Raw genomic sequence first — 22,545 nt, 5'->3', positions numbered from 1 at the left:
TTAGAGCCTCTGAAAAACCTCCATTTGGAGGGTCATGTAGCCCCAACACTTCACCCCACCCCTCTATCTCAACAAGAATCAGGACACCCACCCCCAGACGTGAACGTGCAAAACAGAGGGCTGAGGGCTCAGTGGTAGGGGCGAGAGGTGAAATGGGACTGGGCCAAAGAGATCATAACTGTCCTCTATCTCTCTCTCTGGGTGGGTAAGACCATCCACCCCAGTGTGTGGAATACTCCTTGGTACTCAAGGGATCCCATGATGGGGGGGGGTTAAAACTAGTTAAAACTAGTCTGTGGTGCAACTTGTTCTGATTTATTGGTGATAAACCTGAACTTACTGAACACTTACAGTACAACTAGCCTACATTTGAACTTACGCACAGCTGGTGCAACCGGCCACTGGTCACCAACCTTGGTCTGGGTATCTACCTTCCTGCAGAGTCTTCTTCCAACCATAGCTTTCCTCACCTGCTCCAGCTAATTAACCTCTACAGAAGTGCCTGATTGGCTGGATGAGTTGGTAAAGGTCTGGGGAGAAGAGCATGTCAGAAATAAACTCTTCAGGAAAGGAGACGGTTGAGGACCACTGCCTTGTGGTCTTGGCAACACCTCTGGGCAGTTATTTCCAGAGCTGTGGGCAGCCCTATCCACAGCACCCAGGGAGGAGTTGGGGGTTTAGGGGTCAAAGACACCTCAGTCACATATTGTCAGCTCTGGGGAGCGAACTGGTGACCTTGTCACAAGGCTGGTTCCCTGACCTCCAGTCCATGACAGGGTTGACACGTCATAAAGAAAGACAGGTTTATACGCACAGGAATGCAGGTGATGAGAATCAATACTCAGGTGACTGAGATCTGCTGATTGGAGCATGATAGTTAATGGCATGCTGAGGGATTCTGGGAAATGGAATGACAGCCCGACTGAGAACCGGGAAGCGCGACGCCTGTTGATTTGTCTTGATTTCCGCTTTTTCCTTATGATCTTCCATGAAAAGTTCTCTGTTATTATTATGTTAGTAATTACTTTTCAAAAAGGTTCTACACACTTAAAAAAGATGGTTCTTTAAGGGTTCTTTGGTAAAGTCAATGAGTACAGTCGGCTCTGTCCAGAATCATTTGATGCTTAATTGTTTCTTTGCATGATAAAATGGTTCTTCAGATTGATGCAGAACGTGGTCTGGGGAGGGGAGCATGTCAGCTGCAGGTTGGAAATAAACTCTGCAGGAAAGGAGACGGTCGATGACCACTGCTTGGCAGTCTTGCCAACACCTCTGGGCAGTTATTTCCACTCCTATGAGTCCAGGCTTCTGTTTCCTTCAACAGGAACCATAAAGCCTAAACTGACAGCTACGTTAATGCTTCAAAAACAGATTTGAAATCGCTAGTGAAATCAGACAAAATTCAGAGCAATCATTTGCTGAGCTAAAGAACTGTGTGAACGCCAACTTTCTCAACCTAAACACTGGTGAAACCGATGTTATCCCAGTTGCCCCTGAATCCGTGGTGTTAGAGTTGTTAGGTTTTGCCAGTGAGTCCAAAATCTCGGTGTATTATCTCACCCTCTGTTCATATAAACCTGCATACTGCCATCTCCATAATATTGCACAGCTGCTTAAGCGGTGCTGAGACACTGGTCCAAGCTTTCATCACATCTAGACTTGTAACGCTGTTCTTACGGTCTCCCTGCAGATGCTTTAAATAGACTGTAATGTATTCAGAACTCAGCCACCAGAGTTCTCACCCACACTAAACGTGCAGAACATATCACTCCTGTCTCAAACTGGTCACCCTGGACGCCCATTACTTGGGGCAGTCGTGGGCTGGAGGTTAGGGAGCTGACACTGTGACCAGAAAGTCGCCGGTTCGATCCCCAGAGCAGACAGTACATGACTGAGGTGTCCTTGAGCAAGACCCCTAACCCCCAACTGCTCCCCGGGCCTGTGGATAGGGCTGCCCACCACTCCCGGCAAGTGTGCTCACTGCCCCCTGGTGTGTATGAGGTACTTCACATCATGGATGGGTCAAATGCAGAGGTGAAATTTCCCCGCTGTGGGACGAATAAGGGTCACTTAAAAAATTAATGTATTAGCAGCGGTGGACGAAGTTCACAAACCATGTACTTGAGTTAAAGTAGAGACCCCCAAGGTAAAATATCACTCCAGTAGAAGTTCCTCCCTTTAGACCTCCACTTGAGTAAAAGTACTAAAGTATTTCCCTTCAAATGTACTTAAGTATAAAGTAAAAGATTAATCAACTTAGTTCCAAGTTTAAGTTGAATAAAAACTGGCTTTAAACTCAGGATCACAGGTGAGCTCCTTTACTATGTTGATCTGTAGGCGTCTGTTCATAAACATAAACCAGCCCAAACTCATTTACTATAAAATGAAATGGTGTTTGTAGAAATTCAGAAAAAAGCCGCGTCAGTCTCGACTGCATATGTGGACATATTTCTATATTGAGCTCTATTTACACAAAGTTAGGTTAGTTCATCATTTATGTTGAACAGACTCTCCCAAAGTTTTACGCTGCTGCGCTGACGTTGAACCGCGTGCTGCACTGGGTCGGTATGACCAACAGGTCAAAACCAGCTCTAAACAAAGTGACCGCTGGGCCCTGATTGGTGCTCTGGCTTTGCGCTTCTTTCGTTTTGACATGTTACGTTTTTATACACACAGAAACCAAAAGGAGCGACAGATTTCTCAAAATGTAGGAGGAAAAAGTCGGATATTAGACTCTGAAATGTAGTGGAGTGAAAGGAAAAAGTCGCCCAGAACGGAGAAACTTCAGTACAGATACACCAAAAATACTAAAGTACAGAAACTAATTACATTTACTCAGTTACTCAGATACTCAGTTACTCAGTTACTCAGATACTCAGTTACTCAGATACTCAGATACTCAGTTACTCAGTTACTCAGATACTCAGTTACTCAGATACTCAGTTACTCAGTTACTCAGTTACTCAGATACTCAGTTACCGTCCATCACTAGTTATTAAATACAAGACACTTCCCATTACCTTCCCCTCATGGTCACCTCCATGCTTAACTCAGCTCCTTCGGCTACATCTCTTCCTGTAAACTCAGGCCTCCTGGCACTGGGCTGTTGGTTGTCGCCCAGGTTGGAGGGTCTTCTTGGGGTGGCAGGTCGTTCTTTGGGTTTTCAGCCCTCTTGTCTGTTTCCTCTTTGAAAATGAACTTGAAAATGTACTTCTTCCCTCAGATTAAGAAACCTCCACATTTAACCCGTCCGGGCAGTGAAGCACCACATACACACTAGTGAACACACACACTAGGGGGCAGTGAGCACACTTGCCCGGAGCGGTGGGCAGCCCTATCCACAGCGCCCGGGGAGCAGTTGGGGGTTAGGTGTCTTGCTCAAGGACACCTCAGTCATGGACTGTCGGCTCAGGTGGTGATAATCAATACTCAGGTGACTGAGATCTGCTGATTGGTGCATGATAGTTAATGGAGTCATATGACAAGCTGAGGGATTCTGGGAAGTGGAGTCTGCCATGGAATGACAGCCCAACTGAGAACCAGGAAGCGCAAAGCCTGTTGGTTTGTCTTGATTTTTCCGTATGATCTTCCATGAAGTTCTCTGTCATTATTATGTTTTTTGCATGATTAAACAGTTCTTCAGATTGATGCAGAATGTGGTGTAAATGGTTCTATATAGAACCTTTTCGAAAAGGGTTCTATATAGCACTAACAAGGGTTCTTCTAATGCTGCAAGTTTGACATCATAGCAATAGAAAAACCCTTTTCGGTGTTATAGAGAACCACACACAGCACATTCTCCAACAATCCGAGGAACCATTTCACTACACAGAGAACCATTTAAACATGCAAATGGTTCTTTGAGTGTTGATGGTTCTACCTCACTCTCTTGACTAAAGCACCCTTGAAGAACTGAGTGTGCTTTAACACAGTCCAGGACTGAACTCACCCCGCTGATGGGTCCAGGGCGATTCCTCTGGGGTTCTGAAGGTCCAGCTCTACGATCGTAACGCAGGCGTCCGCCTTTTCGCTGCACGCGAATATCCGATCGTTCACCCGGTCCACGAAGTAGAAGTTCCCCGTGAGCCAGTCTAGGGCCATATGTTCCACATCTAAGGTTGAGGGGAGAACAAAAGGGTGAAGTACGGCAGATCCTACAGAGCAGATACATATTTATAAAGGACAAGGGCACTGCAGCAGTTTTTAGGACACGGAGTTCAGCTCCGGTGCACAGGCCTGATTGAAAATTCCACTCAGCCATTGGAGGAAATTAATGATTGGAAAGTTTGCACAAGCTGTTCTCCCACACACACACACACACACACACACACACACACACACACACACACAGGCAAACATTCTCCGCTCAGTGCCGGCCCGAGTGCCGGTCTGCTGTGAAGCCTGAGAAATCCGCCTTCCTCCAGTTTTACGACCCTCAACTCACGGGTTTTATCTGTGATCCCCGACGCACTGGCTTTAATTAACAACCCTGAAATTAACGAGCCTTACTTCCAATCTTGGATATGAACTCAATAGCCAGGCATTCAAAACAGGGCAAAACTGTCTATTAATGGTCATTAGAATAGACCGTATGGGGCCTCATCCCTGTAGACCACCACTGCCAGCTGCAAGCCCCCATAACGCCCTCATTACCTGCATCCACCGCGTCCTGTGTCTCAGTAGATGAAGTTAGCAGGAGCGCTAACACAGCCACGCTGTGATTTTATATGGATTATTTCTGACTCGTGGCTCAGGGAAACGAGGGGAAGAACGGTGGAAAGTGACTTTCATGTGTGAGGAGATATTTTATTAGAAATCAAATCTGACGGAAAGTTATCGCCCACCTTCCTGTTATACAGACATAAAAAGCCTACATAAATAACCAATCAGCTCTCAGTATCAGTATCACTGACCAATCAGCTCTCAGTAGCAGTAACACTGACCAATCAGCTCTCAGTAGCAGTAACACTAACCAATCAGCTCTCAGTAGCAGTAACACTAACCAATCAGCTCTCAGTAGCAGTAACTCTAACCAATCAGCTCTCAGTAGCAGCAACACTAACCAATCAGCTCTCAGTAGCAGTAACACTAACCAATCAGCTCTCAGTAGCAGTAACACTAACCAATCAGCTCTCAGTAGCAGTGACACTAACCAATCAGCTGTCAGTAGCAGTAACACTAACCAATCAGCTCTCAGTAGCAGAAACACTGACCAATCAGCTCTCAGTAGCAGTAACACTAACCAATCAGCTCTCAGTAGCAGTAACACTAACCAATCAGCTCTCAGTAGCAGTAACACTGACCAATCAGTTCTCAGTAGCAGTAACACTAACCAATCAGCTCTCAGTAGCAGTAACGCTAACCAATCAGCTCTCAGTAGCAGTGACACTAACCAATCAGCTCTCAGTAGCAGTAACGCTGACCAATCAGCTCTCAGTAGCAGTAACACTAACCAATCAGCTCTCAGTAGCAGTAACGCTGACCAATCAGCTCTCAGTAGCAGTAACACTAACCAATCAGCTCTCAGTAGCAGTAACACTGACCAATCAGTTCTCAGTAGCAGTAACACTAACCAATCAGGTCTCAGTAGCAGTAACACTAACCAATCAGCTCTCAGTAGCAGTAACGCTAACCAATCAGCTCTCAGTAGCAGTAACACTAACCAATCAGCTCTCAGTAGCAGTAACGCTAACCAATCAGCTCTCAGTAGCAGTAACACTAACCAATCAGCTCTCAGTAGCAGTAACGCTAACCAATCAGCTCTCAGTAGCAGTAACACTAACCAATCAGCTCTCAGTAGCAGTAACTCTAACCAATCAGCTCTCAGTAGCAGTAACACTAACCAATCAGCTCTCAGTAGCAGTAACGCTAACCAATCAGCTCTCAGTAGCAGTAACACTAACCAATCAGCTCTCAGTAGCAGTAACGCTAACCAATCAGCTCTCAGTAGCAGTGACACTAACCAATCAGCTCTCAGTAGCAGTAACGCTGACCAATCAGCTCTCAGTAGCAGTAACTCTAACCAATCAGCTCTCAGTAGCAGTAACTCTAACCAATCAGCTCTCAGTAGCAGTAACTCTAACCAATCAGCTCTCAGTAGCAGTAACTCTAACCAATCAGCTCTCAGTAGCAGTAACACTAACCAATCAGCTCTCAGTAGCAGTAACACTAACCAGTCTGTCTGGTTGCTAACCTGTTGCTAGCTTGTTGCTATGCTGTCTAAGGTGGTTGCTAAGCTGTTGCTAGGTTGGCCATTGCTCTCAGTTTTGACTAATACTAATGTGATAAATCACCAAGTTACAGTCAGAAGTATAAAGGTACGCCTGGCCAGCCAGTCTAGGCTGACGGTCCTCAGAGTTAAAGCGGGGCTACCTGTACAGAAAGAGCCTCATCTTCTTCTTCTTCTTCTTCTTTCGGCTGCTCCCTTTAGGGGTCACCACAGCGGATCATCTGCCTCCATCTTGCCCTATCCACTGCCTCCTCTACTTTCACACCAACCATCTCCATGTCCACCTTCACTACATCCATAAACCTTCTCTGAGGTCTACCTCTTCTCCTTCTACCCGGCAGCTCCCTCTCCAACATTCTTTGATCAATATCTCCACTATTCCTCCTCAACACATGTCCAAACCATCTCAACCTGGCCTCTCTGGCTTTATCTCCAAACTGCTCCACCTTCACCGTCCCTCTGATCTGCTCATTTCTAATCTTGTCCATCCTGGTCACTCCCAACGAAAATCTCAGCATCTTCATCTCCACCACCTCCAGCTCAGCCTCCTGTCTTTTAGACAGAGCCACAGTCTCCAAACCAGACATCATAGCAGGACGCACTGCTGTCTTGTAAACCTTCCCTTTCACTCTTGCTGCTGTCCTTCTGTCACACATCAGCCCTGACACCCGTCTCCACCCACCCCATCCTGCCTGCACCCTCTTCTTCACCTCTTTTCTACACTGTCCATTGCTCTGGATGGTTGACCCAAGATATTTGAAGTCATCCACCTTTACGACCTCTACTCCTTGCATCTTCACCTTTCCACCTGCCTCCCTCTCATTCACACACATGTATTCCGTCTTGTCTCTACTGACCTTCATTCCTCTCCTCTCCAGTGCAAACCTCCATCTCCAGATTCTCTTCCACCTGCTCTCTACTCTCACCACAGATTACAATGTCATCTGCAAACATCATGGTCCATGGAGCCTCCTGCCTGACCTCATCTGTCAACCTTTCCATCACCATTGCAAACAAGAAGGGGCTCAAAGCTGATCCCTGATGAAACCCCACCTTCACCTTGAAACCATTTGTCACTCCAACTGCACACCTCACCACTGTCTCACTATCCTCATACATGTCCTGCACCACCCTAACATACTTTTCAGCTACACCTGACTTCCTCATACAGTACCACAGTTCCTGTCTTGGCACCTTATCATCTGCCTTCTCTAGATCCATAAATGGCCATTAATGTCGATGAACCTGCTGGGGACTAATATCCCTGCTCTAATGTAGGATGTAGACCACCACTGCTAGCTACGATCCCCCCATAACTCCCCAATTACACACATTCACCTCTCAGCTCCCCTAAATTTCGCTCCGTTGGCATCGCTCGCCGTTCCACTTTCCCTTACGTATCACTTCATAAACTAAATCACTCTCCGCCGCGGTGGCACCTTACAAGAGTCCGCCGCTTATGAGCGTCTGCTCGGTCCTCTGGCGAATGGGCTGATAATTAGATGGAGTTGACCCCTTCGACATTTAAACCCCTCAATTAACACAAGATTAAACACTTCATAAAACCAAATGGCTGAGGCTGAAGTTGCAGTCTTGAAAGAAGTGGGAGCCCTAATGAGCTCTTCAACATTGAAAATGCACCAAAAGTGGATGATAAACACTCAATAAAAGACGAAGGGAACGCATTTAATGCATGTCAGGGAATAAAACAAGAATATTTACATCACGCGCTGTGCAGATGTGCAGATGAGGGTACTCACGCTGAAGGTTCTGTGCTATCCTTATTTGCCGTTTCTCTGAAATTCCTTTCAGTTTGGTCAGTTTGGCGCACCAAAGCTGACCGGCAGTTTTGGACGTTTGAAGCCAGCAGATTGTTTCGTCTCTGTGTAAAAAGTCCAGCGCTTGGGTGCCGTTTGTTTCCGCCGGCTTCAGATTCGGCACGGACGACCCGTTTAGGTACGTGACCCATATAGATTTCAGATTCGCCGTCAGGAGCAACGGCGGTCGGTCCCCGGGATCTAGAACAGGAAGAAAGGAGAACTGAATTTGGACATGTTTTAGGCTTTGATGCGAACAAATGCATCACACAAATGTGTGCTTTTCTTTAGGATAACACAGTTCCAGCCGCGCGAGCTGATTGAAGGTTGCAAGGCTATGTGCTTGATTACATACACCTGTTAGTGATTGCTGTGGCTGGAAAACCTGAACTCAATCATTAGGAGGGGTGTCTGCATACTTTTGGCCAGTGTGTGAAAGGCCCTTGGCATTCAGGCATTCAGGTGGTCCCATGTTGCCTGGCTACTCCAGCACAGTCGTGGGCTGGAGGTCAGGGAACCGGCCCTGTGACCGGAAGGTGAGCTGACAGTCCAGGACCGAGGTGTCCTTGAACAAGACACCTGACCCCCAACTGCTCCCCGGGTGCCATGGATAGGGCTGCCCACCAATCTGGGCAAGTGCGCTTACTGCCCCCCTAGTGTGGGTGTTTGTGTGTGTGTGTGTGTGTGTATGTGTGTGTGTGTGTGGGTGTGTGTGCATTCGTCATAGATGGGTTAAATGAGGAGGTGAAATTTCCCCGTTGTGGGACTAATAAGGGTCACTTACTTTTAATTTGAATTAATTAGCCATAACGGCGCTGATGCTTCAGTGTCAGTAAATGTCTGTTCTATCAGCTGTTCTTCTGTAGAGTCTCTGTTCTTGTGCGGTTCTGCGCTCTTCCTCACAGTAACTGAGATCTTCCTCGTCTCCTCTTCTGTAGAGTCTCTGTTCTAGTGCGGTTCTGCGCTCTTCCTCACAGTAACTGAGATCTTCCTCGTCTCCTCTTCTGTAGAGTCTCTGTTCTAGTGCGGTTCTGCGCTCTTCCTCACAGTAACTGAGATCTTCCTCGTGTCCTCTTCTGTAGAGTCTCTGTTCTAGTGCGGTTCTGCGCTCTTCCTCACAGTAACTGAGATCTTCCTCGTCTCCTCTTCTGTAGAGTCTCTGTTCTAGTGCGGTTCTGCGCTCTTCCTCACAGTAACTGAGATCTTCCTCGTGTCCTCTTCTGTAGAGTCTCTGTTCTAGTGCGGTTCTGCGCTCTTCCTCACAGTAACTGAGATCTTCCTCGTCTCCTCTTCTGTAGAGTCTCTGTTCTAGTGCGGTTCTGCGCTCTTCCTCACAGTGACTGAGATCTTCCTCGTCTCCTCTTCTGTAGACTCTCTGTTCTAGTGCGGTTCTGCGTTCTTCCTCACAGTAACTGAGATCTTCCTCGTCTCCTCTTCTGTAGAGTCTCTGTTCTAGTGTGGTTCTGCGCTCTTCCTCACAGTAACTGAGATCTTCCTCGTCTCCTCTTCTGTAGAGTCTCTGTTCTAGTGCGGTTCTGCGCTCTTCCTCACAGTAACTGAGATCTTCCTCGTGTCCTCTTCTGTAGAGTCTCTGTTCTAGTGCGGTTCTGCGCTCTTCCTCACAGTAACTGAGATCTTCCTCGTCTCCTCTTCTGTAGAGTCTCTGTTCTAGTGCGGTTCTGCGCTCTTCCTCACAGTGACTGAGATCTTCCTCGTCTCCTCTTCTGTAGACTCTCTGTTCTAGTGCGGTTCTGCGTTCTTCCTCACAGTAACTGAGATCTTCCTCGTCTCCTCTTCTGTAGAGTCTCTGTTCTAGTGCAGTTCTGCGCTCTTCCTCACTGTAACTGAGATCTTCCTCATCTCCTCTTCTGTAGAGTCTCTGTTCTAGTGCAGTTCTGCGCTCTTCCTCACAGTAACTGAGATCTTCCTCGTCTCCTCTTCTGTAGAGTCTCTGTTCTAGTGTGGTTCTGCGCTCTTCCTCACAGTGACTGAGATCTTCCTCGTCTCCTCTTCTGTAGACTCTCTGTTCTAGTGCGGTTCTGCGTTCTTCCTCACAGTAACTGAGATCTTCCTCGTCTCCTCTTCTGTAGAGTCTCTGTTCTAGTGCGGTTCTGCGCTCTTCCTCACGGTAACTGAGATCTTCCTCGTCTCCTCTTCTGTAGAATCTCTGTTCTAGTGCGGTTCTGCGCTCTTCCTCACAGTAACTGAGATCTTCCTCGTCTCCTCTTCTGTAGAGTCTCTGTTCTAGTGCGGTTCTGTAGTCTTCCTCACAGTAACTGAGATCTTCCTCGTCTCCTCTTCTGTAGAGTCTCTGTTCTAGTGCGGTTCTGCACTCTTCCTCACAGTAACTGAGATCTTCCTCGTCTCCTCTTCGGTCTTCAGTGTGAGGAATGAGGAACGGTCGCTCTTCACTCCAAACTCTTGGGAAACTGGGCACGTTTTCTGGTTTTCAGATCTGCTGCAGCTCATTGGAAAGTTTTCCAGAGGAATCCGGGCACAGTTGCGGTTTCTAGACTATTAAGGACCAACTGGGTGAGCCAGTTTGCTGCAGCGCCCCCCTGAGGCAGAGCAGAGCTGCATAGTTAGTTAAGAGCACCAGAAACAGAAGCTGATTGTGGGTGAAGCAGCGAAACGATCAGCTTCACTCTGAGCGTCTATGTTTCCCCTAAATAACAGCATAATGTCATTATATGTTTTCAGAAATTCGATTTTGAGGCATTGAGGAGGTCCAAGAGGTTAATTAGAGGGTCCTGGACCACCCCAGGACTTTTGGCCATATAATGCACATTACTGAGGTGGGTGACCGTGAGTTTGCGCTGTTCACGTTAGTGAGTGTGACAGTTGAAAGCTGAGAGATCGGTAAGTAAAGCACTGTTAAGGAAAACTACACATCAAATTCCAACAACGTGTAAAATATCGGTGTGAAAAATCGTTTTGGTATCAGTCACAAAATCAGTGGAGCTCCTTTGACAATAGCATTGAAGGTGAAAACAACACTGATTGGTCAGTTTTTGTCAAACAAATCAAGCAAATTTACTCTAAATGGTAAAAAGCCATTAATGTCAGTTCAGCAGAGCAACGGTCGCCGTATCTGAACACGTTTTACAGGTGGCACGAACCCATAAACTGTCTGATGGCTTCCAAACCCAATTTAGAGGAGTGATCAATGTTGACATAAGCCACTTCCATCAGCAAACGCTTTCTTTCTCATTTTCTTAGCCTGTTTTTTAATGAAGATGCAGGCCGAGACGTAATTAATTAGGCATTAATTTCTAGCGCTGATAGCCAGACATTCAGTGTGAACGAGGTCCTGATTGACTCTTCATTAAGACCGGCCTTATTTATCGCTCATCTCCAGGCTTTGGTGCGCCGATGGCCATTTGCATGTTGATGATGTTAAGCGTAACTGACAGCTCTAAAAAGCGTCCGGCAGCGCCGGCGGTGTTAATAAGCTCGGAGCGATGCTCAGGCGGAGCGCATTTTGATCCGTAGCTGCGGGCTTCCGGTAGAAATTGACACCTGTAGTCCCGATACATAATGACCACCTCTGGGCCTCAAACACATGCTTCAGTGTTTAACCCTGCATGCAGGCCAATCAGGAACATCTGACCTTCACTCAACTTTCCTTTCACTCTCGGAGTTTTTCCTGCATAAAATTCAGCTGAAATCTTCAGCTCTGCCGTCTAGAGAGGCCCTATATTCAGAGGTTCCGTCGGCTCTACGCCTCTGGCTGGAGATTTGAGATAAATACTGGAGTCTGGCTCCATATATTTAACACTAACTGGCCACTTTATTAGAAACATATATATATATATTCTATATCTACAGTGAAACTAATAGAGAAGAGAGTAGAGAAGTTAGAGGGCCTAACATACAACACAAAAAGTCATTAAAATAATTGAAATAATATTTGAATTATTAATTTTAACAATGCAAATCCTCTGGATTCCCTCTCTCACTGAGCGTTTCTCACCTGAACGTGTAAAAATGACTGGAACATGTTTGCAGCTTCAAAATAAGTGCTGTGTTTGCATGTTTGACCACTACCTTAAAAAGCAAAGTGTTGCTGAAATGGAAGTGAAAGTGTGTTTGCTCTGTTTCTGCTGCTGCTTGTGCTGAGGGTGAAGCGGATGATGAATGGTCTCACCGGTTTTGGCTTTGCAGGACCTTCTGTTGGCCTGGAGGCTGAACCCATCTGCACAGCTGCATCTGTACGAGCCCAGCGTGTTCATGCAGATTTGACTACATGTCCCATAATCCCCGCATTCATCATGATCTGTAGGGAAAGGTAGGACTAAATAAATACCGAATTCAGACGAGATCGGAAAACCTGCCGTCTCAGAACTCGCCCAAAACACGTGCTTTAAAACCACGGTTCTTCAAGGGTTCTAAACATAATGGTTCTATATAGAACGACAAACACTCACAGAACCCTTTGCATGCTGAAATCGTTCTCTGCATTATGAAACTGTTCTTCAGATTGAGGGAGAACGTGCTGTCAATGTTTTTATGTAGAACCTGAAAATAATTTTATGTAGCACCAAAAATGGTTCCTGTACTGTATACAAGCTCAACATTGTCAAAATAGAGGAACCCTTTTTGGTGCTATATAGAACCATATACAGCACATTCTCCATCTTCTGGTCCAGTCTCGGCCAGGCAAACACTTCTCTGTGCCTGCACTAACTGGCCACTTTATTAGAAACACCCACCTTGTGCTTCCACTAACTGGCCACTTTATTAGAAACACCCACCTTGTACTTCCACTAACTGGCCACTTTATTAGAAACACCCACCTTGTGCTTCCACTAACTGGCCACTTTATTAGAAACACCCACCTTGTGCTTCCACTAACTGGCCACTTTATTGGAAACACCCACCTTGTGCTTCCACTAACTGGCCACTTTATTAGAAACACCCACCTTGTGCTTCCACTAACTGGCCACTTTATTATAAACACCCACCTTGTGCTTCCACTAACTGGCCACTTTATTAGAAACACCCACCTTGTGCTTCCACTAACTGGCCACTTTATTAGAAACACCCACCTTGTGCTTCCACTAACTGGCCACTTTATTGGAAACACCCACCTTGTGCTTCCACTAACTGGCCACTTTATTGGAAACACCCACCTTGTGCTTCCACTAACTGGCCACTTTATTAGAAACACCCACCTTGCGCTTCCTCTAACTGGCCACTTTATTAGAAACACCCACCTTGCGCTTCCACTAACTGGCCACTTTATTAGAAACACCCACCTTGCGCTTCCACTAACTGGCCACTTTATTAGAAACACCCACCTTGTGCTTCCACTAACTGGCCACTTTATTAGAAACACCCAACTTGCGCTTCCACTAACTGGCCACTTTATTAGAAATACCCACCTTGCGCTTCCACTAACTGGCCACTTTATTAGAAACACCCACCTTGTGCTTCCACTAACTGGCCACTTTATTAAAAACACCTACCTTGTGCTTCCACTCACTGGCCACTTTATTAGAAACACCCACCTTGTGCTTCCACTAACTGGCCACTTTATTAGAAACAACCACCTTGTGCTTCCACTAACTGGCCACTTTATTAGAAACACCCAACTTGCGCTTCCACTAACTGGCCACTTTATTAGAAACACCCACCTTGTGCTTCCACTAACTGGCCACTTTATTAGAAACACCCAACTTGCGCTTCCACTAACTGGCCACTTTATTAGAAATACCCACCTTGCGCTTCCACTAACTGGCCACTTTATTAGAAACACCCACCTTGTGCTTCCACTAACTGGCCACTTTATTAAAAACACCTACCTTGTGCTTCCACTCACTGGCCACTTTATTAGAAACACCCACCTTGTGCTTCCACTAACTGGCCACTTTATTAGAAACACCCACCTTGTGCTTCCACTAACTGGCCACTTTATTAGAAACACCCACCTTGTGCTTCCACTAACTGGCCACTTTATTAGAAACAACCACCTTGTGCTTCCACTAACTGGCCACTTTATTAGAAACACCCACCTTGTGCTTCCACTAACTGGCCACTTTATTAGAAACAACCACCTTGTGCTTCCACTAACTGGCCACTTTATTAGAAACACCCACCTTGCGCTTCCACTAACTGGCCACTTTATTAGAAACACCCACCTTGCGCTTCCACTAACTGGCCACTTTATTAGAAACACCCACCTTGTGCTTCCACTAACTGGCCACTTTATTAGAAACACCCAACTTGCGCTTCCACTAACTGGCCACTTTATTAGAAATACCCACCTTGCGCTTCCACTAACTGGCCACTTTATTAGAAACACCCACCTTGTGCTTCCACTAACTGGCCACTTTATTAAAAACACCTACCTTGTGCTTCCACTCACTGGCCACTTTATTAGAAACACCCACCTTGTGCTTCCACTAACTGGCCACTTTATTAGAAACAACCACCTTGTGCTTCCACTAACTGGCCACTTTATTAGAAACACCCAACTTGCGCTTCCACTAACTGGCCACTTTATTAGAAACACCCACCTTGTGCTTCCACTAACTGGCCACTTTATTAGAAACACCCAACTTGCGCTTCCACTAACTGGCCACTTTATTAGAAACACCCACCTTGTGCTTCCACTAACTGGCCACTTTATTAGAAACACCCAACTTGCGCTTCCACTAACTGGCCACTTTATTAGAAATACCCACCTTGTGCTTCCACTCACTGGCCACTTTATTAGAAACACCCACCTTGTGCTTCCACTAACTGGCCACTTTATTAGAAACACCCACCTTGTGCTTCCACTCACTGGCCACTTTATTAGAAACACCCACCTTGTGCTTCCACTAACTGGCCACTTTATTAGAAACACCCACCTTGTGCTTCCACTAACTGGCCACTTTATTATAAACACCCACCTTGTGCTTCCACTAACTGGCCACTTTATTAGAAACACCCACCTTGTGCTTCCTCTAACTGGCCACGGTTGCAGCAGACAGGGGTGAAGTTTAAAAGCGCTGAACTGCTGCTTTAATGTGCTCCAGCGTGACCTAAATACATACGGCCTCAGCACCGGCTGCCATATACGCACAACTTATGAATATGTAAATGTGCTCAGTAATTGGGCGCAGGTGAGTGATGAGTAAACGAGCGTGTAGGCAGGCTTTACCTTAGAAAATATAGTGTTGGAAAACACGAATAAATCATGTTTACGGTACATAAAACCACCTCCATCAAAGCCCGCGACTGTGGAGAAAACGTCCTAATTAGAGTCAAAGCCAGGCAGCCTGTTTATTTACTGAGGAAGTGAATCATTACAGAGGAAGAGGAGAAGAAAAGGACAAGCGAAGGACACGCGCATGAGAATTTACCTCCATACCATTATCTCTAACAGATCAACTGCACCCCACCCCCTCAATCCCACCCCCACCAGGCAGTTACATCCACTGATATACGCCAGATATCACGGTCTGCATTAAAGGGCCAATACCCGGCGTTTTCCGCCTCAGCTCAGGTTATAACATTGATGTGGGTTTATAAACCAGAATTCCGCTTTGTTTATGACCCCTCTTCATCCCCCAGAATGAAACAGGCCGTTTTTGTCTCTGTGCCAGGTGTGTGCAAAAGTTTAGGCACCCCCTAGTCCAGTGAACTAGTTTATGTTTAATATTTATAGACCAAATCAAAATTGTTGACACCAAGAATTAAAAGCTTAAAAGCATAAAAAAAAGAAAATTTATAAGTTTACTTTATGAACTGAATTCCCGGGATCAAGATTAAATATGAAATTAATAATTACTTAATAATAATTAGGATTTTGACATGTTTTATATATATATATATAAAATAAAAATACCAACCGTTAAAATGTCCTTTATGTTAGTCCAAATCATTACCGTAATTATAATGTATTTTTAAAAAGGCAAAAATGATTATTATTATTATTATTATTATTATTATCTAATAAAGAAATTCAATCTTACATGCTACAATATAACGCCTGCAGTTAAAAGCTGGATGTTATGTAATAATCCGTTTATTTTCATGTCCTTTTCTGAAGACGCTTTTATTCTGGATTAAAAGTTAAAAGCATCTGCATTAAAACTTATTATCATCATTTGAAACCTCTTCCTCCCAGAAAGCTCGCAGCTCTGTTTCTGAGAATTTTACTTTTCTTTGTTTCTTTGCTTTTATTTCTTTTATCAGCCAACCGGAGCCTCACTGGCCGTGGGTCTTTAATATGCATGAGCTCATTTGCATGCCGATCCTGATCAGCTCTTGCGTAGAACGGCAGTGAAAATACCACTGAGATCAAAAACACTGCAGTAAATAAACAGTAACTGTGTATTAAAATGTGCAGAAGTGTTTATGAGTTGAACTCATTTACATAAAACAACTAAACACACACTTTGTTAGGGGGTGCCAAAACTTTTGCATATGGCTGTATGCAAATGAGCTCTGTTCTGATTGTCCTCATTCATTATTCGTTCAGCAAGCTGGGCTGAAAGACTCTGTATATCCACAGTGGGCGGGGCTAGAGAGCTTTGGGCTGAGTTGGAGAATATATGCTTATACATTATATTCCCAAAAGTATTCACTCCCCCATCCAGACCACTGAATCCAGGTGTTCCAGTCACTTCCATGGCCACAGGTGTATAAAGCCGAGCCCCTAGGCCTGCAGACTGCTTCTACAGACATTAGTGAAAGAATGGGTCGCTCTCAGGAGCTCAGTGAATTCCAGCGTGGTGCCGTGATCGGACGCCACCTGTGCAGCAAGTCCAGTCGTGAAATTTCCTCACTACTAAATATTCCACAGTCCACTGTCAGTGGGATTATAACAAAGTGCAAGCGATTGGGAACGACAGCAACTTAGCAACTCAGCAAAATTCATTTGTCTAAATAATGCCATTAATATAATTTTTATTACTGATTTTAAATACACAAGGTCACCCAGTCAGCCACGAGCCACTGGGGTTACACCATATTCACACAACACCAGTGACTGTAAAACATCAGTGCTGTCGGGAAGAAAACCTCGAATCTCTATTTTTTGTCATTTTCCAATTTTTTACAGGTTTTGAAAAAGGCTGTTGTTCTTTACATTGTGTGTGAATTTTATGAAGAATGGACCGAAGGAAACGGCCCAAAAAGACTTGGAAAGACGTCCGGTTCCATTGACTTACATTAAGAGTGAAGTAGGTTTTTTCCTTCTCCTGTAAAGTGACCGGTTTGGAGATACGAGGTTTTGTTCCGACAGCAGTGAAATGTTTGGAATTGAGCTCTTTTAGCACATTCCCGCTCTGAATGTAGAACGACCCGTATGGGCCCTTTAACCGTGGGGGTCAGTGGGCCGTCTGAGTTGGTACCTCTGCAAGTTCTCCCGTCCTCCTGCAGCTCCAGGCCGTTTCCACAGTAACACGACGCTCCTGTTTGCAGCCTCACGCAGCCGAACTCGCAGCGCCGCTCACTGCAGCTCCGCTCCAGCTCTGAAACACAGACACACGGACGTTAGGCAGCTCTATCAGCTCCACTGACCACTCTATCAGCTCCACTGACCACTCTATCAGCTCCGCTCCAGCTCTGAAACACAGACACACGGACGTTAGGCAGCTCTATCAGCTCCACTGACCACTCTATCAGCTCCACTGACCACTCTATCAGCTCCGCTCCAGCTCTGAAACACAGACACACGGACGTTAGGCAGCTCTATCAGCTCCACTGACCACTCTATCAGCTCCACTGACCACTCTATCAGCTCCGCTCCAGCTCTGAAACACAGACACACGGACGTTAGGCAGCTCTATCAGCTCCACTGACCACTCTATCAGCTCCACTGACCACTCTATCAGCTCCGCTCCAGCTCTGAAACACAGACACACGGACGTTAGGCAGCTCTATCAGCTCCACTGACCACTCTATCAGCTCCACTGACCACTCTATCAGCTCCGCTCCAGCTCTGAAACACAGACACACGGACGTTAGGCAGCTCTATCAGCTCCACTGACCACTCTATCAGCTCCACTGACCACTCTATCAGCTCCGCTCCAGCTCTGAAACACAGACACACGGACGTTAGGCAGCTCTATCAGCTCCACTGACCACTCTATCAGCTCCACTGACCACTCTATCAGCTCTGCTCCAGCTCTGAAACACAGACACACGGACGTTAGGCAGCTCTATCAGCTCCACTGACCACTCTATCAGCTCCACTGACCACTCTATCAGCTCCACTCCAGCTCTGAAACACAGACACACGGACGTTAGGCAGCTCTATCAGCTCCACTGACCACTCTATCAGCTCCACTGACCACTCTATCAGCTCCGCTCCAGCTCTGAAACACAGACACACGGACGTTAGGCAGCTCTATCAGCTCCACTGACCACTCTATCAGCTCCACTGACCACTCTATCAGCTCCGCTCCAGCTCTGAAACACAGACACACAGACGTTAGGCAGCTCTATCAGCTCCACTGACCACTCTATCAGCTCCACTGACCACTCTATCAGCTCCACTCCAGCTCTGAAACACAGACACACGGACGTTAGGCAGCTCTATCAGCTCCACTGACCACTCTATCAGCTCCACTGACCACTCTATCAGCTCCGCTCCAGCTCTGAAACACAGACACACGGACGTTAGGCAGCTCTATCAGCTCCACTGACCACTCTATCAGCTCCACTGACCACTCTATCAGCTCCGCTCCAGCTCTGAAACACAGACACACGGACGTTAGGCAGCTCTATCAGCTCCACTGACCACTCTATCAGCTCCACTGACCACTCTATCAGCTCCGCTCCAGCTCTGAAACACAGACACACGGACGTTAGGCAGCTCTATCAGCTCCACTGACCACTCTATCAGCTCCACTGACCACTCTATCAGCTCCACTCCAGCTCTGAAACACAGACACACGGACGTTAGGCAGCTCTATCAGCTCCACTGACCACTCTATCAGCTCCACTGACCACTCTATCAGCTCCGCTCCAGCTCTGAAACACAGACACACGGACGTTAGGCAGCTCTATCAGCTCCACTGACCACTCTATCAGCTCCACTGACCACTCTATCAGCTCCACTCCAGCTCTGAAACACAGACACACGGACGTTAGGCAGCTCTATCAGCTCCACTGACCACTCTATCAGCTCCACTGACCACTCTATCAGCTCCGCTCCAGCTCTGAAACACAGACACACGGACGTTAGGCAGCTCTATCAGCTCCACTGACCACTCTATCAGCTCCACTGACCACTCTATCAGCTCCGCTCCAGCTCTGAAACACAGACACACGGACGTTAGGCAGCTCTATCAGCTCCACTGACCACTCTATCAGCTCCACTGACCACTCTATCAGCTCCGCTCCAGCTCTGAAACACAGACACACGGACGTTAGGCAGCTCTATCAGCTCCACTGACCACTCTATCAGCTCCACTGACCACTCTATCAGCTCCGCTCCAGCTCTGAAACACAGACACACGGACGTTAGGCAGCTCTATCAGCTCCACTGACCACTCTATCAGCTCCACTGACCACTCTATCAGCTCCGCTCCAGCTCTGAAACACAGACACACGGACGTTAGGCAGCTCTATCAGCTCCACTGACCACTCTATCAGCTCCACTGACCACTCTATCAGCTCCGCTCCAGCTCTGAAACACAGACACACGGACGTTAGGCAGCTCTATCAGCTCCACTGACCACTCTATCAGCTCCACTGACCACTCTATCAGCTCTGCTCCAGCTCTGAAACACAGACACACGGACGTTAGGCAGCTCTATCAGCTCCACTGACCACTCTATCAGCTCCACTGACCACTCTATCAGCTCCACTCCAGCTCTGAAACACAGACACACGGACGTTAGGCAGCTCTATCAGCTCCACTGACCACTCTATCAGCTCCACTGACCACTCTATCAGCTCCGCTCCAGCTCTGAAACACAGACACACGGACGTTAGGCAGCTCTATCAGCTCCACTGACCACTCTATCAGCTCCACTGACCACTCTATCAGCTCCGCTCCAGCTCTGAAACACAGACACACAGACGTTAGGCAGCTCTATCAGCTCCACTGACCACTCTATCAGCTCCACTGACCACTCTATCAGCTCCACTCCAGCTCTGAAACACAGACACACGGACGTTAGGCAGCTCTATCAGCTCCACTGACCACTCTATCAGCTCCACTGACCACTCTATCAGCTCCGCTCCAGCTCTGAAACACAGACACACGGACGTTAGGCAGCTCTATCAGCTCCACTGACCACTCTATCAGCTCCACTGACCACTCTATCAGCTCCGCTCCAGCTCTGAAACACAGACACACGGACGTTAGGCAGCTCTATCAGCTCCACTGACCACTCTATCAGCTCCACTGACCACTCTATCAGCTCCGCTCCAGCTCTGAAACACAGACACACGGACGTTAGGCAGCTCTATCAGCTCCACTGACCACTCTATCAGCTCCACTGACCACTCTATCAGCTCCACTCCAGCTCTGAAACACAGACACACGGACGTTAGGCAGCTCTATCAGCTCCACTGACCACTCTATCAGCTCCACTGACCACTCTATCAGCTCCGCTCCAGCTCTGAAACACAGACACACGGACGTTAGGCAGCTCTATCAGCTCCACTGACCACTCTATCAGCTCCACTGACCACTCTATCAGCTCCACTCCAGCTCTGAAACACAGACACACGGACGTTAGGCAGCTCTATCAGCTCCACTGACCACTCTATCAGCTCCACTGACCACTCTATCAGCTCCGCTCCAGCTCTGAAACACAGACACACGGACGTTAGGCAGCTCTATCAGCTCCACTGACCACTCTATCAGCTCCACTGACCACTCTATCATCTCCACTGACCACTCTATCAGCTCCACTCTATCAACTCCACTCTATCAGCTCCACTGTTACCCTGTCCTTCACCGGTCAGGATGACCAACACAAACTGTGCAGCAGCAGATGAGCTGTCGTCTCTGACCTTACATCTACAATGTGGACCGACAGGGTAGGAGTGTCTAATAGAGTGGACAGTGAGTGGACACAGTGTTTAAACTCCAGCAGCACTGCTGTGTCTGATCCACTCACACCAGCACAATACACACTAACGGCTCGCAGGAAGACAGCTGCTAACTAGCGCCGTGGAAGAATAACAGCTCTCATTCACCGTCATTTCAAACAACGTGGACATCCATCAGCGATACGCTCCTGTGCAAAAGTTTCGGCACCCCCGGCCCGACAACAGCCGCCACGTTTTGTTCCTTTTCCACGTGACACTGAGTGAACGCACCTGCAGAGAGCGCACGTTAACACGCGTGTACTGCTTACTTACTGAGTGTCACGTGTTGTCGGGCCTGAGGGGCAAAATGCGGCCCGTGCAAAAGTTATGGCACTCTTTGTGCGTTCCAATTTTCAAAAGTTTCCACACGTGCCGTCGGAATGTCAGCTGGAGGGCTGTGGGAGTGAATAGGAGCCGTCGCTGTGGGTCTCCGGCCCTGATTCGAGCGGAAAAAGGGCTCCACAAAGAGAACAATGCCGGTTCACCGGCGGGCCGCGGGAACACAAAGCCCATTCTTTCAGCAAAAGTCGGCCGGACGCGGCCTCGTTACGAGAGCGTGACTCAGCACTTTGGGGGCTAAGTGGCATTTAGAGGCTGTTTCCTTTGATGCATTCCTCCGGGGTCCGCTCCGGCTCAAGGTTGCTGTCAATAGGCAGCCATAAAGCTCAGATTTAGAGCGCGCGCCGCCAGATCCGTCACCTTAGCGGCACTTAGCGCGCCGCAGCGCTAATCTGCGGAGTATCCCGATTTATTTATCGATCTCGGGCCCGGCTGAAGAACGGCTGTGATTTATGAAAGCGCCAGCAACACGCGGCCACGGTCAGCCGCAATACGTTTAATATCAATAAACAATTTGGTGCACTTCTTTCATCTACCTGCTAGCGGGGGTCACCTTGCAAGCATTGTGGTCCTAGCCATGCTTTGCGTGCAGAGAGTAGATTGGAGGGTTTATAAAGAGCCTGTCTCTCGCAATCTGACAGCTATTCTGCACAAACAGCCTCCTGCTCACCTCCAGCACTCAGGCTGTCGGGCTTCGGCACAAAAACCTTATTTACACCAAATGTAGTCCATCAGCCAAGACACAACCAGTGGCCTCTTCAGTTATACAGTACTAAAACTCATCAATACCTGGATTATACACGGATCTATTCAAGCTGAAAGCCTCAGCAGATACAGTAAGGAGCTGAACGCACTGTCAGAAATGAAGGTTCTGTTCACATTTTTCACCATCGAGGTCCAAACAGTGTAGATGTTCCCTCAAAGCTCCAGCAGTGGTTCTAAGGTCTGATGGTGGAGCTTAAATCAGGTTCTCCAGGTGAAAACTTGGTATTTGTTCCTTTTCATAACCGAATGTTTTAAACCAGAGCAGTAGAGTAAAAGCGAGAGGCGAAGCGAGGCGAGGCGGGGTGTGTGGAGTCAGTCCAGCTTAGAACAGATCATTTCAGTGGATTATGGTTC

At 47.2% G+C, this 22,545-nt stretch overlaps 1 protein-coding gene across 1 annotated transcript in view; it reads right to left on the bottom strand.

Moving 5' to 3' along the window:
- Nucleotides 1–22,545, bottom strand: part of lrp1ba (low density lipoprotein receptor-related protein 1Ba) — a 421,137-nt gene that overhangs the window by 309,954 nt on the left and 88,638 nt on the right. Inside the window, exons 4-7 of the mRNA XM_037534585.1 lie at nt 17,391–17,510; nt 12,194–12,322; nt 7,990–8,247; nt 3,950–4,112 (exon numbers count right to left, since the gene is read on the bottom strand). Coding sequence (XP_037390482.1) covers nt 3,950–4,112; nt 7,990–8,247; nt 12,194–12,322; nt 17,391–17,510 — 670 coding nt within the window. The remainder of the gene's footprint in view (nt 1–3,949; nt 4,113–7,989; nt 8,248–12,193; nt 12,323–17,390; nt 17,511–22,545) is intronic.

This window comes from Pygocentrus nattereri, chromosome 25, assembly GCF_015220715.1.
Source record: "Pygocentrus nattereri isolate fPygNat1 chromosome 25, fPygNat1.pri, whole genome shotgun sequence".
Lineage (NCBI taxonomy): Eukaryota > Metazoa > Chordata > Actinopteri > Characiformes > Serrasalmidae > Pygocentrus > Pygocentrus nattereri.
Note: the sequence above shows the minus strand (reverse complement) of the source record. Positions and strands in the feature narration are given on the sequence as shown.